Source organism: Chelonoidis abingdonii, chromosome 9 (genome assembly GCF_003597395.2).
Source record: "Chelonoidis abingdonii isolate Lonesome George chromosome 9, CheloAbing_2.0, whole genome shotgun sequence".
Classification (NCBI taxonomy): Eukaryota; Metazoa; Chordata; order Testudines; family Testudinidae; genus Chelonoidis; species Chelonoidis abingdonii.
This window is the reverse complement of record NC_133777.1, coordinates 70,211,926-70,226,414: the sequence shown is the minus strand read 5'-3', so window position 1 is coordinate 70,226,414 and position 14,489 is coordinate 70,211,926. Positions and strand designations below refer to the sequence as shown.

Sequence of the window (14,489 nt, the reverse complement as noted above, 5' to 3'; positions counted from 1 at the left end):
CCAAGTGCCCCCAACAGATGGGAAATCAATGTATGTCTCCTGGCCCAGCAGGCACATATTTGTAGATTCTCCCAGTAATCAAGGGTTCAGGAAGGGGGAACAGCCTTCCCCTCAGTAACCATGCAATATACTCCTCTACAGAGGCTAGCCAGAAACGGTTAATGGTGCAGAGAGGCCCCTGCTGCTGAGTCATGCAGAACTCTGGTATTAATTAACCATCTAGCTTACAAGCAGGAGCAGGGCTGAAGGGAGTGGGCTGGAGAGCGGCTTCTGGTTGGTTTGAGGTTGAAGAAGAGGGTAGGCCGACAGATCCACATTGTCTAATGCAACATGTGGAGGCTCTCTTGGTGTGATTGTAGCTGAGCTGGGAGTGTGTTTGCACCACAGCTTGCCCTGCTTGAGCTCAAAATGTCTTTCATCCAGATAGAAGAGAACTCAAATTTCCCTCTTGAGAACCTTCCCTATGGGGTTTTCTCTACCGAGGAGAAGGTGAGTTATCTGCTGCTTTGTCTTTGTGTTGCAAAGATTGCTGCTGTTGTGGGTGAATCTTTTGCTCTGAAGTTCAGAAGCTATGAATGAGGAGAAAAGATTGTTTTTCAGATGCTGTGTGATGATCCCCAGAGGCCGGGGACAGGAAAGGCTTGCCAGGCTGAGAATCTTAGGGGTTAGCGGATTGCACTAAGAAGCTTCAGCATATGTACTGTCTTTTCTTAATTTGATGATGACCTGAAGGCTATTTCTTTAAAGAACAGTAATATTTTCTATAAGTACTTTATATGTATGTAATATGGACTTAATATATTTTCTGCTTTTGAGTATAAAAGTCTGTGTTTCTTCATGCCTCTGTATGCTATAAAGTTTTCACTTTTTTTCTTTACCAGCTCCATTTTTATCATCTTTTTTATGGCTGAGTTTAACCCTTCCTTCCTCTTCTCTCTCAAAGGCCCATTTTAACTTTTATCCTATATACTACTAATCTTAGTTGTATTGCGAAATGTTCATTGTAAGCCATATGAATTGATGTATCTGAAAGCTAAATTTGATAAAAGAAATAATCACTGTGTAAAATAATTAGGCTTTCACAGTAGATATTGAGATAGTTAGTTAGTTTTATAACCATTAAAACAGAAATTGTCAATATACACAGTCAATATCCTTAAATAAAATTTTAATAAGCTCTCAAGCGGCATTTTTCTTAGTTTGCCTGTCAGTAAATTTCAACTATTGATGAAATCTTTTTGTCATTTCCTGTATGTACAGTGGAATTGATGTTTACTGACATTTACTGATTAAAAAATCTAATCCTTCCAAGCTAAATATCTTTTCAAGTAAGGTTTGTTTTAAACATGATAGTGGTCTGCAGGGCCACAATTATAATCCTATAAATTAAGGGCCTACTCTTCATTTTTCACTAACTAAGACTGGGAGTCAGGAGATTTGGGTTCTGTTCCTAACCCTGTAATTGACTAGCTGAGTGACTTGGGCAAGTCAAGTCTCTTCTGTATCTTCAATATTAGTGGTTTTCAACCTGTGGTCCATGAACTCCTGGGAGTTCACAGACTATGTCTAAAATTTCCGAAGGCGTCCACACATCCATTTGAAATTTTGTAGTAGTCTGCAAATGACTCCAGGCTGAAAACCATTATTCTACATATTTAATGTTCCATTCAGTGCATATGTGCAGGGACCACACTGTGGAACTTTATATTTTCTGAGACATGGTGGATAAGGTCCTATCTTTTATTGAACCAACTTCTGTTGATGAAAGAGAGAAATTTTCATGCTTACACTGAGCTTTTCTTCAGGTCTGAAGAAGTTGACCTGAAGAAGCTATGTCCTCACCCACCTTCTCTCTGTCATATCCTGGATCCAACATAGCTACAGCAACACTTATATTTTCTTGCCATAGAAGAAAAACATGATTAGGGTTTTGAAAGAAGCCTAATTGGGTTAATCCAGGCCTGCACAACTCATAAAGCGGCGAGGGCCACATTATTCCAAAGAAAACAGCCGCCCCACCAAAACAGCTGTGGGCCAAAAAGGAAGGTTGGGGGTGGGGAAGTGATACTTTATTTTAAATCAAGCGGGGGCTCCCAGCTGAAGAGGTGGCTGGAAGCCCTCAGGGTCAAATTAAAGGGCCCGGGGCTTCGGCGGCTGGGGGAACCCAGCAGGGCGGGCTCTAGGTTTTTTTTTTGCTGCCCCAAGCAAAAAAAAAAAATTGTCTCCCCCATCTCAGCCCTAGGCTTCCCCTTGTCCCCCCCCCCATGCTGCCCCAGTCCTGGGCTTCCTCACCCCTGCTGCTCCAGCACTGGCGCTTCCCCCTTTCCTCCCCACCAGTTGCCTCCCCCACCCCACTGCTCCCAGCCTTGGGCTCTGCCCCCACCAGTGGTCCCCCCCCACACACGACACCTCTGCCGCCCCAGCCCTGGTCACTGGTAACGCTCCAGGGCGGGTCATTCAGCGAGAATTTTGGATGTGCACAAAACACAACAGGATTGGTTCCCATATGATTACAGAACTGCAGTAAAGTGGAACAATTTTCAGCCTGTGTGATTGGGGATATCTGGATGCATATTATAAGACCGGTCCTCCATAAATGAGGAAAAGTTGAGGTGCCTTTATTATTCTTTTGTTCCACTCTTTCTTTCTATGGGGAATTTGCCAATGCAATATCACTGTCTTCCTTTTAAACAAACAAAAAGGCAATGGCTGTTGAAAATAGCAATTCCAGCCCTAACAAGCATTTCTTGCTCAATTTTATCTTACCTTTTTTTACAGCAAGTTACAGTGGTTCAGTATATTTGATTGGGAGAAATGAAGTAACAGCTGCCCAAACTGAGCTTGAGCATTCCTGAATTTTGTGGTGTTCAAATCTGGAAGGCAGGTGCTGCGGGGGTGGGGCTGTGGGCTCTGCAGAGGAGCATGGCAGCAGCGTGTCTGGAGCTACATGGAGCCAGACACGCTGGTCTGAGTGGCACAGTAAGGGGGCTGGGGGTTGGAGAAGGGGTAGTGGGCTCCTGGGGGCAGTCAAGGGACAGGGAGCAGTGGGGGTTGGATGGGGTGGAGGTTCAGGGGGCTGTCAGGGGACAGGCAGCAGTTGGATAGGCAAGGGAGTCCCTGAGGTTTATCAGGGGACAGAGGGGGTGGGGTCCTGGGGGAAATTTGGGAGGGTCTCAGGAGGGGGCAGTTGGGGACAAGGAGAAGAGAGGCTTAGATAGGGGCTGGGATCCCAAGGGGCAGTTAGGGACAGGGGTCTCGGGAGGGGGTTTCAGGAGAGGGCAATCGGGTGACAAAGAGCAGCAGCATTTAGATAGAGGGTGGCATCCTGGGGGGCAGTTGGGGCAGGGGTCCGGGGAGGGGGCAATTAGCAGCCGTGGGCCGGGATTCAAAGGGCTCTGGGCTGCCCACAGCCGCGGGGAGCTGTGAGCCCTTTAAATCCCAGACATGGCTGAGAATCTCTGCGGGCAGCCCAGCGCTCTCTGACTTCCTGCCGCAGCTGGGATTCAAAGGGCTCTGGGCTGCCCGCAGAGCACCATGTGCGGGGGATTTAAAATCCTCCCGCGGGCTGCATAGTGAGGCTCCGCAGGCCGCATGTCGTGCAGGCCTGGGTTAATCGATGGGAACTGGGTCCCTAACTCCCTTAGACTCCTTTTGAAAATCATATCACATACCTTCAATTTACTGTTCAATGCTGCTGTTGTGCACATGTGAATGTAATCTGATGCAATTTAGAAATGAAATACAGGAGCCTCTGAAACACCCCGCCCCACACATACACACTACCACACACACCCATAAAAGAGAGAGCTGGCAAGCAGATACCTCTGGAAACAGAGAAGCTGGAGGATTATCAATGGTTAATGGACATTGCAGAGTCATGGTAATGGTTCTCAGTCAGTCTCTAGCATTGTTTTTGCCTATCAGTAGTAATTTAAAAATGAATTTAAGCATAGTAGAGTCTCGGCTCTAATTATCTGGTGTTTTGCAAAGATAAAAGCTGGATGATGAAACCAAGGGTATGTCTACACTGCAATAAAACACTTGTAGCTGGCCCTTGTTAGCTGATTTGGAAGTTTTGGCTCTGGGACCTCATGAGTGGGGAAAGGTCCCAGAGCCCAGGCTCTAGCCTGACCCAGCTAACATGAGCCAGTTTAACCCTACATTGCAAATTTATAGCCCGAGCCAGCTAACATGGGCCAGCCATGGGTGTTTTACTGCAGTGCTGACATGCCCTTAATCTGTTCCCAGATGTGTGTTACTGCCTCATGCACTTTTTCCCTCCCTGGTAACTCATCTTTATTGCGCAAATATCTCAATTTTTTTTAAAAAAGCTGATTAATATGATTTTTATACCTTTTGGAAATTAATGTCCCATCACAATATTATAATAATCAGTAAAAATAACTGATTTTATTTAGGGCTACAGGTTACAAATTAACTTGTCCAGCTCTGAGATTTTTCTGGCAGGAATGCTTGCTGAACAAACATCTAGGATTATTTTTGTGCAAATCAGATTTGGGGTCTTGTTCAAAGAAAAAAGGCTAAAAGCAGTTGTTTTTAAATCCGTACTGGTTTTATTCTATTTTCATTGAGACAAAATTGAATATCTGTACTTTTATTTGGGATGAAACTGGTTACTATGGCTGTATTTCATTTAAATTCACTAATTTGTAATGCCAAAGCATCTTTATGATTTCAGCACAGCTGTGCTAGGGAGGATGTGGTCTGTGTCACTGCAAAGGTAGCAGTGCAAGCTCTGAACAGAGTTTGTGTAGGTCCTATAAAAACTGTCACAGATGAGCAGGTTTTGGGGTTTTATTTTAATTTCTTTACACATGGAGGGAACCTTCCACACCAGCCTTTCCTCCTTCCCATGTGGAAGGATGGATCAGTGATAAGAGCAGTAGCCTGGGACTTGGTTAACTCAAATTCAGTCCCCTGCTCTGCCACAAGCTTCCTTTGTGACCTTGGGCAATCACTTAGCTTCTCTCTGCCTCATCTGTAAACTGGGGATAATAGCACTTCTCTACCTCCCATGGGGGTGAGGGGATAAACCCACAAAGATTGTGAGGCCCTCTGATACTATGGTGATTGGGGGGCATATGAGTACCATGGATAGATAGTCGGGGGGAAGGGCAATATCCTCCCCTTACTGCACCCCTGGAAGGTTGGGGTGGAAGGATGTCCTTCCACCCTCAAAACCTGTGAGGAATTTGCCAAAAAAAAAGATAAAGCAGCTTCTCCTGCCTTCCTCCTAGATTTTAAAATCAGCAGCCTTTGTCCATTAATTATAACTATGATAAAGGAGGCACCAATGTAGCTCCTCAACTCCTGCCCCACTTAAATGCCTTGTACTCCAATGTTTTTTTCCCCAGAACCCTCATAGGAGCATTATTGGCCACAGGTACAAACATTTTTTTTCCCATTGTAGCCTAAGCACAGAATTGGGGTGGCAATTGGAGACCAGATATTGGATCTGAGTGCTATTAAACATCTGTTCAGTGGACCAGCCCTTTCCAAGCATCAGGATGTCTTTGACCAGGTATTTATCATACAGTTTGACAATGTCCATCTCTACCATGTGTTAAATGGAATGTCATATGAAATTTTAGTGACCCAGGCTCAGTTCAAGAGCATTGTGGTAGCTTACAGCTGAGTGCCTGAGTTGCTGGTTTGCCCCTCATTTTTTTTTTTTTTTAAAGGGTGGGGGAGGGTAGAGGGGGATTGGGATTCATTCACCATTGTGGTGGTCTTGTTTTATGTCAGTGTAACTCTGCTAAATGGAATTACTGGCTTAAAACTGGAGTGTAACAGTGCTGGGTTGGCAATGTGTGCACACTGCTGCCCAGTTGATTCTGCAGCAATCAGAAGCAGTGTGTTAGATGGTCTAACTATGGCCTCAGTTCAGCAAAGCACAGGCAGGCATGGGGGGGCGCGCACTTTACTGAATTGGAACCTACATCACTTAGGAATGGAGCCACTCACAAAGAGCACCCGCAATTAAAATTTCGAAAGTAGTAAAATAAATGAGCTCTCCTAAAGGTTTCTTTCATCTGATTAAGAAGTGCATTCTGGAGTGAAATCCACCTAGTTCAGAGGGCCAATACCAAGGTTTATACACAACTCCAGTTCCACTTAAACACCTACATTTCTGGCATCTTCATGAGGAGGAATCTCCAAAAGGAAACAACTTGGATTAAGTGGGATTTAAGTGGTACATAGACCTTGCAGGCTTTCTGCATGGGCGTGAATATAATTTATATCTCTGATCACAACTAGTCTTGTCGTTGCAAGCTTCCATGGTGTTTGAAGATCTAGGTGGATGATGATTTTATTTATTAGATTTATTTGGTTTGCAGGAGCACCTAGGTGCCTCTCTCACAGACCAGGACCCTATAATGATAAGTGCTGTAGAAAATCGTAGTCCCTTCCCCAAAGAGATTGCAATCTAAGTATGAGACAAGAGATGATAGATGTATACTATGTGATGGGGCAAGGCCAGATGGCTACAGTAAAGTACTGAGAAACAGGTATGTTAGCCCCAGGCTAAACAAATCCCTAGTACCCTGGTAACCAAATGGCAGTTGCTCCAGGTTAATCAAGGCACCTGGAGCCAATTAAGATCTTTCTAGAAGGCAGTAGAGATAGCTACTTTAATACTAGAAACACCTGCAGCGCAATCAAGGCAGACTAATCAGGGCACCTGGCTTTAAAAAGGAGCTCACTCCAGTCAGGCAAAGAGGAGAGGAGCTTGTGTAGGAGCTGGGAGCAAGAACGCAAGGAGCTGAGAGTGAGAGAGTGTACTGCTGAGGATTGAGGAGACAAGCATGTCAGACACCAGAGAGAAGGTCCTGTGGTGAGGATCAAGAAGGTGTTTTGAGGAGGCCATGGGGAAGTAGCCCAGGGAGTTGTAGCTGTCTGCAACTGTTACAGGAGGCACTATAGACAGCTGCGATCCACAGGGCCTTGGGCTGGAACCCGGAGTAGAGGGCGGGCCTGGTTTCCCCCCAAACCTCCCAACTCACTGATCAGATGCAGGGGAGCTGACTCAGACTGTGGGTTCCACAAGAAGGGAAGATCACTGAGGTGAACAAATCCACCAATAAGCGCAGGACCCATCAAGGTGGAGGAGGAACTTTGTCACAACTGGCTGACAAGTGGGGGAGCACAAAGAAACAGTGAGACCATATTAATGATCATGATAGGCAGAGTCTCTGCACACGGAGCTGCCTGTTACCTCAGGATTAGTAATTTAATCTCAGTACTGGTAACACAGCAGATACCCGACACGTACAGCAAATGGAGCTGAGAAAATAAATGTTCACTCACACATCTCTGTCTTTATACTGTATTTTAGCCAGCCCTTAATGACTTCATGGGATTGGACCATGAAGCTTGGAAGGAAGCTAGAATGTTTCTCCAAAAGCTACTGTCAGCCAATGAGCCAACACTGAGAGAAAACTCTGAGCTACGGAAAAGGTGAGGCATTCGGGAGCTGGAAGTGACTCGAGTAACACTTGTGGTTCCTCATCACATGTACAAAGCACTTTTATTTGGCTCTTCAGCCTTCTCAGGGTCTGTCTGTATTTTGAGCTGGGGTATTATTCCCAGCTGGAGGAGATATTCCCGAAGAGTTGGAGGAGAGGAGCAGAGTGATTGCTATTATTGTTGAGGCTTGGGAGCTATTGCTCACTACTGTTAGAAGCTGCTGGAGTGTAAACAGAAGCAATCAGTGCATCACCTAAAGAGGTGTTCTAGCCTCGCTGGCAGAGAGCCCAGTTCCCTGGAGAAGAGTAGTTGAATGTCACTGCAGTTCCAGTCTTCTCTCCCTTCCTTGATGCTTCATTTAACAGTGGCCTTGTATAAATATTTAACATAGCTCTGGAGAGATGGATCTGTTGTTGTGTAGCTCTCAAGGCCTTTTGTAAACTTAGAAGGCACAATACAGTATCAACCTGAGGTAAACTTTCACGTGGGTTCCTTGCTGTAATGAAATTGGAGCTGGCTGCATAGATACCCATATAGTCCCATGCTGGGCAGGCATTAGGGAAAATGGTGCCTTGGGCAAACGCAGGGGCAGCTCCCCGTACAGTGTCCCCTCCCCCCCACAGATGGGGAGTGATGGGGGCAGGAAGCAGGGGAAGAAGGCATTCAGAGCTTCATGCAGCTGGGGGAGGGTCCCAGAGGTGGGTCTGACTCAGCCCTGGGTATGGCCAGTGCAGGGGAAGAGGAAGTCCTGTCCCTCTCCGCCCCATCAGGACTAGCAAGTGGAGCCTGGTGCACCATAGGAGTTTCCGGCCAGGGTGCCCCTAACCCTTCCTCTCCTTGGCTCTGGGCCCAGCGCCTGGGGGTTAAAGGGGCCTGGGGGTGGGGTGGGAGGGGCTGTGGGAAGAGGGTGGTCACCTATGCGTGAGGCCAGCCCTGGTCCCATAAATCCCATGCATGCAGCATGAAAGTCAGGGTATGTCTACACTGCAATAAAACACCTGCCACTGGCCCATGTCAGCTGACTCAAGATTGCAGGGGGAGGCAGCACTATAAAATTGCAGTCAAGATCCTCTGGGTCCCAGAGCTTGAGCACCAGCCCAAGCACAAATATCTGCACTGTAATTTGATAGCCTCACAGCCCGAGCCCCGTGAGACTGTCAGCTGTGGGTGTTTTATTGCGGTGTAGATGTACCCCCAGAGTCCTGAAAGGTTTAGCACTTGTGAGGTCAGAAAACAAGGGTGTCTTAACACCTGTACTAAGGAGAGACCTTTTGAGCTTTACAGCTGTCAGTAAAGGCTGTTTCTAGGCCTCCTGCAGGAGAGCAACTGAATCTAAAACAAGTGTGATCACACCTTCCATCCAGAAGAGGGCAGTGAGGACACACACACACACTTGTCAGTGCATCCCAATGGATGCATTTCCTCCCATGTAGGAAAAGAGTGAGATCTGCCAGGCATGGAACCCTTCCAGTGCTCTATTGTACGTTTCCTCACAGGAGCTTGTAGAATCATCAGTGCAATAGTAGCCGGTGCCCTCACTTTATAGACTGTGAGCTAGCGCAGAATTGCAGCAAGGCAAGATTTTTCAGAGCAGATGCCAGAACATAGTTAGTGCAAAAAGAGACTGAACTTCCTCTAAGCCAGCCCAGGGTAACATCAGTCTTTTTGAGACTTGTAATCTTTGTTTTGTATTTTTAGAGCATTTGTACCTCAGGCCTCTGCTATAATGCATCTTCCAGCTAAAATCGGTAAGTCTCCTGAACTGATATCTACACGATTTGCTTGTATCCACTGAGAGTCCCACATGCCCCAAATATTCCGGATGGTCAGATTGTGGCTGTGACAAGAAATGGATGTAAAGTAGATATTACAGATGGTTAACTGCAGGCACCATCTCTGATGTCACAAATAAAACATGCGTGTGCCATATTTTAACATAGATGTAAGGTCTCCGGAAGCAACTTTTACTATCTTAATCAAATCAAGGTTCCTTAGTGCCACATAATCCCTGAAGTCAGAACTATGTCTGCAAAGGCCCATATGACCCCACTGGCTTAAAGCCCGTTTATTTAGGCAGATGATTATCTCGACTACAGAACACTGTGTCATGTAACTACAAATAACTTAAGGCTCAGTTTTGCCATTTAGATCCTCCCTACCAGAGTAATGTCACGCTTGCCCTAAGAGTGAGCACTGGGCTGAATTTTGCACTGAGGTTTCAAGGTGACTCCTGAAGGTCCTGGGTTTATGGAGGCTGGGTGCCTGGGGGACTAGCAGTTCTCATTAGGTTAAGTCTGACAATTCTGGAAAGCACCAGAGCAACCATTTCCATCTATTTCTATAAGATTGTCTGTCACTATGGTATGTGAGCACACACATTATGACCTTCAGGTGAAGGAAGAGGCAAGACTTATGTGTGTGTGTGTGTGTTTTTTGGAGGGATTGATTTTAACAGAGCTGATAAATACAAACCAAGGAAGGGAGATGGAGTGAAATCAGCCTTGTTTCTAACTAATGACCAGTTGAATTTCAAAAACTATCTCTGCCACTGTAGCCTGCAAGTTCTTCTGTAATACTACCAAGCCCAAACATTCAAACAGGTCAGGCACCAGCAATCATGAAAGTTTAAAAAAAAAATATATTGTGGTGTTCTGTTTATTTGCCTTCTGGGTTTTGAGCCTTTATGGTGCATGTGAGTCAAATTTTAAGCCTTTCTCTGCAACTATAAGGGGAAGCCTTTTTTCTTTAAATGAAAACTGTGAGTCTCACATAATCACCTGACTCCAGGAGCTGGGGCTATAACAAAATCGTGTGAGACGTGTGATAAAATCACACGAATTGGCAACACTGTTTCTGTCAGTAACTTTGGAACAGGTGCTAGACTGGGGACCTGAAGCCATGGGTGGGCTCAACAGGTAAGAGTGGAGCCAGGAAGGGGAGGAAAGTCTCTTATCTTTGGTGGTATTCATTCCCACTTGATACATTTTGAGTTCGATCAGGGCCACCAAGGTAATTGAAGTGTGAGTCAAACCATTTCCCAAAAAGGACACCAGGGGGCAGTAGATGCCCTGTTTACAAAATCCTTTCCTTTGTTAGCAGTGCTGCATTCTCAATAGCATCAGCAAAATGAAAATGACAATAGAAAATGGTTAAACTGTACAAAGCATGTGGCTTGTTCATATATTTGTAGCTAATGGGTTAAAAGGATATTTTTACTTGCTGCTCTTCATTGCAAGTTTAAAAAGATAGATAAATAACAGTTGTAGTGTGTAACTTTTACCCTCCATGTGCCATTGGCAACCGTCCCCTCTTATAGACTATCTGCATGATTACTACAATCTTGTGGCTGCATGTTTCCAAACTCCTCTTCTTCTCTCTCCTCCTCCATCCTATTCAGGGCAACAGAATGTGGAAAGTTTATGCTCCTTTGTCCTACTAGATAAGGGCCTTTCATATAGTTGATCTATATTTTCTGCTTTTCTTTTTCCCAGGAGACTACACTGACTTCTATTCTTCAAGGGAACATGCTACGAATGTTGGGATCATGTTCAGAGGGAAAGAGAATGCTTTGATGCCTAACTGGTTCGTAGTTCAGTTATTTGTTTTCACATATGTCATGTTTTATGCGTTTTGCAAAGGCCTGTATAACCTTACAGGGAAAAAAAGATTTCTAGTTAGTGTACATATAGCTCAGCTATGGAGCTATGATGATGTATACCAGCTGAGGACCTGTCCCGCAGTGTCTGAAACTCCACGTCTCCATTCCCCACTATGTCTGAGCAGTGTTTAGTTGTTGTAGAAAGGAGCGACTGCGAGCAGTCAGTTGAAACAGTCTCTGATTCAGAGACTGTTTCGTCTGAGAGTTGGTTTTTCGCATATAGCAAGAAACCAATGATTGCGTGTCAGTAAATAAATCTGGATGCACCATTCAGAGGAGAAAAATATTCAGAAAAGTAGTTAGATAACAGGGGAAACTTAGTAACTTACTGAAGAGTGCTTGGAGCTTCCACGGTGCATGGTTCTGGTGACTGTAATACAGCATTTAATACACAATCATTGCTTTGCTTTAACAAGGTTGCACTTACCCGTTGGTTACCATGGCCGTGCATCTTCGGTTGTGGTGACTGGGACACCAATTCAAAGACCAGTGGGGCAGATGCGACCTGACGATGGTGAGTTCCTGGTCATGCCATTGAAATGTGCTGTTCTCCTTAGTGAGCAGCATGGCATTGGAGTATGTTTGGCCGCCTCTTGTCTTTTCTAGCTTCATTGCTTGTTTGTTTTTAGCTTCATAATGCACCTTTCTGTCTGTTTAATTCACAGCTAAACCTCCAGTGTTTGATGCTTGCAAACTTTTGGACATTGAATTAGAAATGGTAGGATGTATTTATTGTATTGCAACTTTCCCTTTAATAAAAGAGAGTAAAAAGTTGAGCTTGTCCTGTTATGTTTTCATAACATCGGTTATATACAGTCTTCTAGCACCTCCCTCTGGGTGGTATATTGCCTGCTGTAGAACTTGCTTCAAAGGGGAGAATTCAATGCCTAAGCATTGCATGGGAAAATGCAATTCTAGGCTAACTTCTCTCCAGTATTGTTCCAGTTCAAGGGGTATGAAAGACAGTGGCTGCATAATGGGGACTGGTAAGTAGGGTGTATTTTAGTGAGACTGTTGTGGGAAATACTGAATATATTCATTTTCTATTAGCCCATGACCTGCCCCTTAACCAGTCTCTAAGCTGATAACCTAATCAGCTGTAGCCTCAAAGGTCTAAGCGGAGGTGGCAGAGGGATGGAGAGAAGGGAAGATTCCTTGGTTAGGCAAATGGGAAGCACAGAGTTCGCTGCATAAGATTGTGTTCCAGGAACTTAGAACCTCTGCACAGGGAGACTTGATCATATTTCTTAATGTGCTAGCTATAGCTCTGCCCATGTGGCAGCTACAGTTTAAATGAGTCCCTTTTGGCAAATGCAGGCCCTGAGTTTGACTGATTCTTATCAACTCACTGCTATTCAGGTGGTTCAACCCTGCTTTCTCGCATAGGGAAAGGGAAAAGCTGTAACTCTTGTTTCATGTACACAAGGAGATTCCAGTTAAAGTTAAGGCGGAAAGCAAGTAAAATCACATTCTACTCTGTCTGTCTTGTCTTAGCACTACCTGCAGGGGATTTGTCTTGGTGTAAACAAAGGTTTTATTTTCAAACCTTTGACTTGGTTAAAGCATTTTCTTTTCCATTTCAGGCGTTCTTCGTAGGCCCCGGAAACAAGTTTGGGGAACCTATCCCAATAAACAAAGCTCATGAGCACATTTTTGGAATGGTCCTTATGAACGACTGGAGTGGTAATAAGTGTTACTCTGACTCCCGGGGAGAATGCTTTTTGCTGTTACATAGTATTGATAGATATTGTTGTTTGTTTTAAATGATCGAAATATAAACTACTCAGGACACTGATGGGCCGAGGGTAGTGGGAGTGGAATACAGTCTACAACTTTCAGGCATTGGTTCAAATCCACCTCAGATCAGTAGTAACTAAGGGTACGTCTACACTACGGGATTATTCCGATTTTACATAAACCGGTTTTGTAAAGCAGATTGTATAATGTCGAGTGCACGCGGCCACACTAAGCACATTGATTCGGCGGTGTGCGTCCATGTACCGAGGCTAGCGTCGATTTCTGGAGCATTGCACTGTGGGCAGCTATTCTGTAGCTATCCCATAGTTCCTGCAGTCTTCCCCACCCCTTGGAATTCTGGGTTGAGATCCCAGTGCCTGATGGGGCAAAAATCATTGTTGCGGGTGGTTCAGGGTAAATGTCATCAGTCATTCCTTCCTCTGGGAAAAGCACGGCAGACAAATCATTTCACGGCCTTTTCCTGGATGTCTGGGAGAACAATAGCACGACAACCTCATGGAGCTGGTTCGCTCTTTTTTTTTTTTTTTTTTTTTTTACTGTTCCCTATATCGTACAGGCAGTTGCTAACACACGGCAAGTACTGCAGTGCTACACAGAGCATCATTGGCCTTTGCATGATAGCAGAGACGGTTACCCAGGTTTCTCCGTACGTCTGCTGGCTGTCATGGGTGCCCCTGGCTGAGGTCGGCCGGGGCGCGAAGACATAAAATGGGACTCGACTCCCAAGTCAATCCCTCTATGGTATCTAAACATAGAGTCAGTTCTGCCTGGAATTATGGAGCAGTGTACGAGATGAACCAGAGCAGCACAGCCGCTCCGTGTCAGATCGCCGCAGAAATGATGAGCTGCATGCCATTCTAGGGGGGCCCTGCATTACAACCCACCCGTTGCTTCCTCCTCCCCCAGTACACCTTCCTAGGGTATCACTGTGCAGTGTCCCGCCCATTTGTGTGATGTGTAATAAAAGAATGCAGGGAATAAAAACACTGACTTCTTAGTGAGATAAATGAGGGGGAGGCAGCTCAGCTGCATGATAGTCAGGCAGGAAGAAGCTTCTTTACATTTGAAACGGGGGGGCTGATGGAAGCTCGCCCCAGGTTTGTGATGATGAGGAATATTACAGCCGTTCTGATACCATCTACTGGAATTGACAGCTCCTTCTATGTTTTACACAGGCGCCCCGGCCAGCCCACTGAGACAGCAGAGCACTCACGGGCTGATGACGAGGACGGCTATCAGTCCTTTCTGCACTGTTACCATCTGCCGCGGGGAGGTGGAAAGAGATGCTACGTTTATGCTGCAGGCACCATGTCTACCACCACAACGTTCGCAGTATATGTTGGGTGACATAGTAAAAAGTCAAGAACGATTTTTTCCCCTTTTCCTATCACGGAGGGGAGTAAACTCTTGACGGAGAATAGACACTGAACACCCGGACACGTGTTTGATCCTTATCAGGTCTGGGAGCTAAGCTAAGAAATGCAATACTCTTTCTAACTGTGGGGCTGTGGGATAGCTAGAGTCTCGGTTACCCGTCCTCCTCCTCTGAGGTCCATTTGATCTTTATGTGCATTATCTCTCTCCT

General features: G+C 45.4%; 1 protein-coding gene across 1 annotated transcript in view; it reads left to right on the top strand.

The window, feature by feature from the left end:
• Nucleotides 1–262: 262 nt before the first annotated feature.
• FAH (fumarylacetoacetate hydrolase) overlaps nucleotides 263–14,489 on the top strand; it is a 28,027-nt gene continuing 13,800 nt past the window's right edge. Inside the window, exons 1-8 of the mRNA XM_032771886.2 lie at nucleotides 263–489; nucleotides 5,432–5,542; nucleotides 7,358–7,479; nucleotides 9,187–9,236; nucleotides 10,980–11,070; nucleotides 11,563–11,660; nucleotides 11,812–11,864; nucleotides 12,730–12,829. Coding sequence (XP_032627777.1) covers nucleotides 409–489; nucleotides 5,432–5,542; nucleotides 7,358–7,479; nucleotides 9,187–9,236; nucleotides 10,980–11,070; nucleotides 11,563–11,660; nucleotides 11,812–11,864; nucleotides 12,730–12,829 — 706 coding nt within the window. The 5' untranslated portion in view covers nucleotides 263–408. The remainder of the gene's footprint in view (nucleotides 490–5,431; nucleotides 5,543–7,357; nucleotides 7,480–9,186; nucleotides 9,237–10,979; nucleotides 11,071–11,562; nucleotides 11,661–11,811; nucleotides 11,865–12,729; nucleotides 12,830–14,489) is intronic.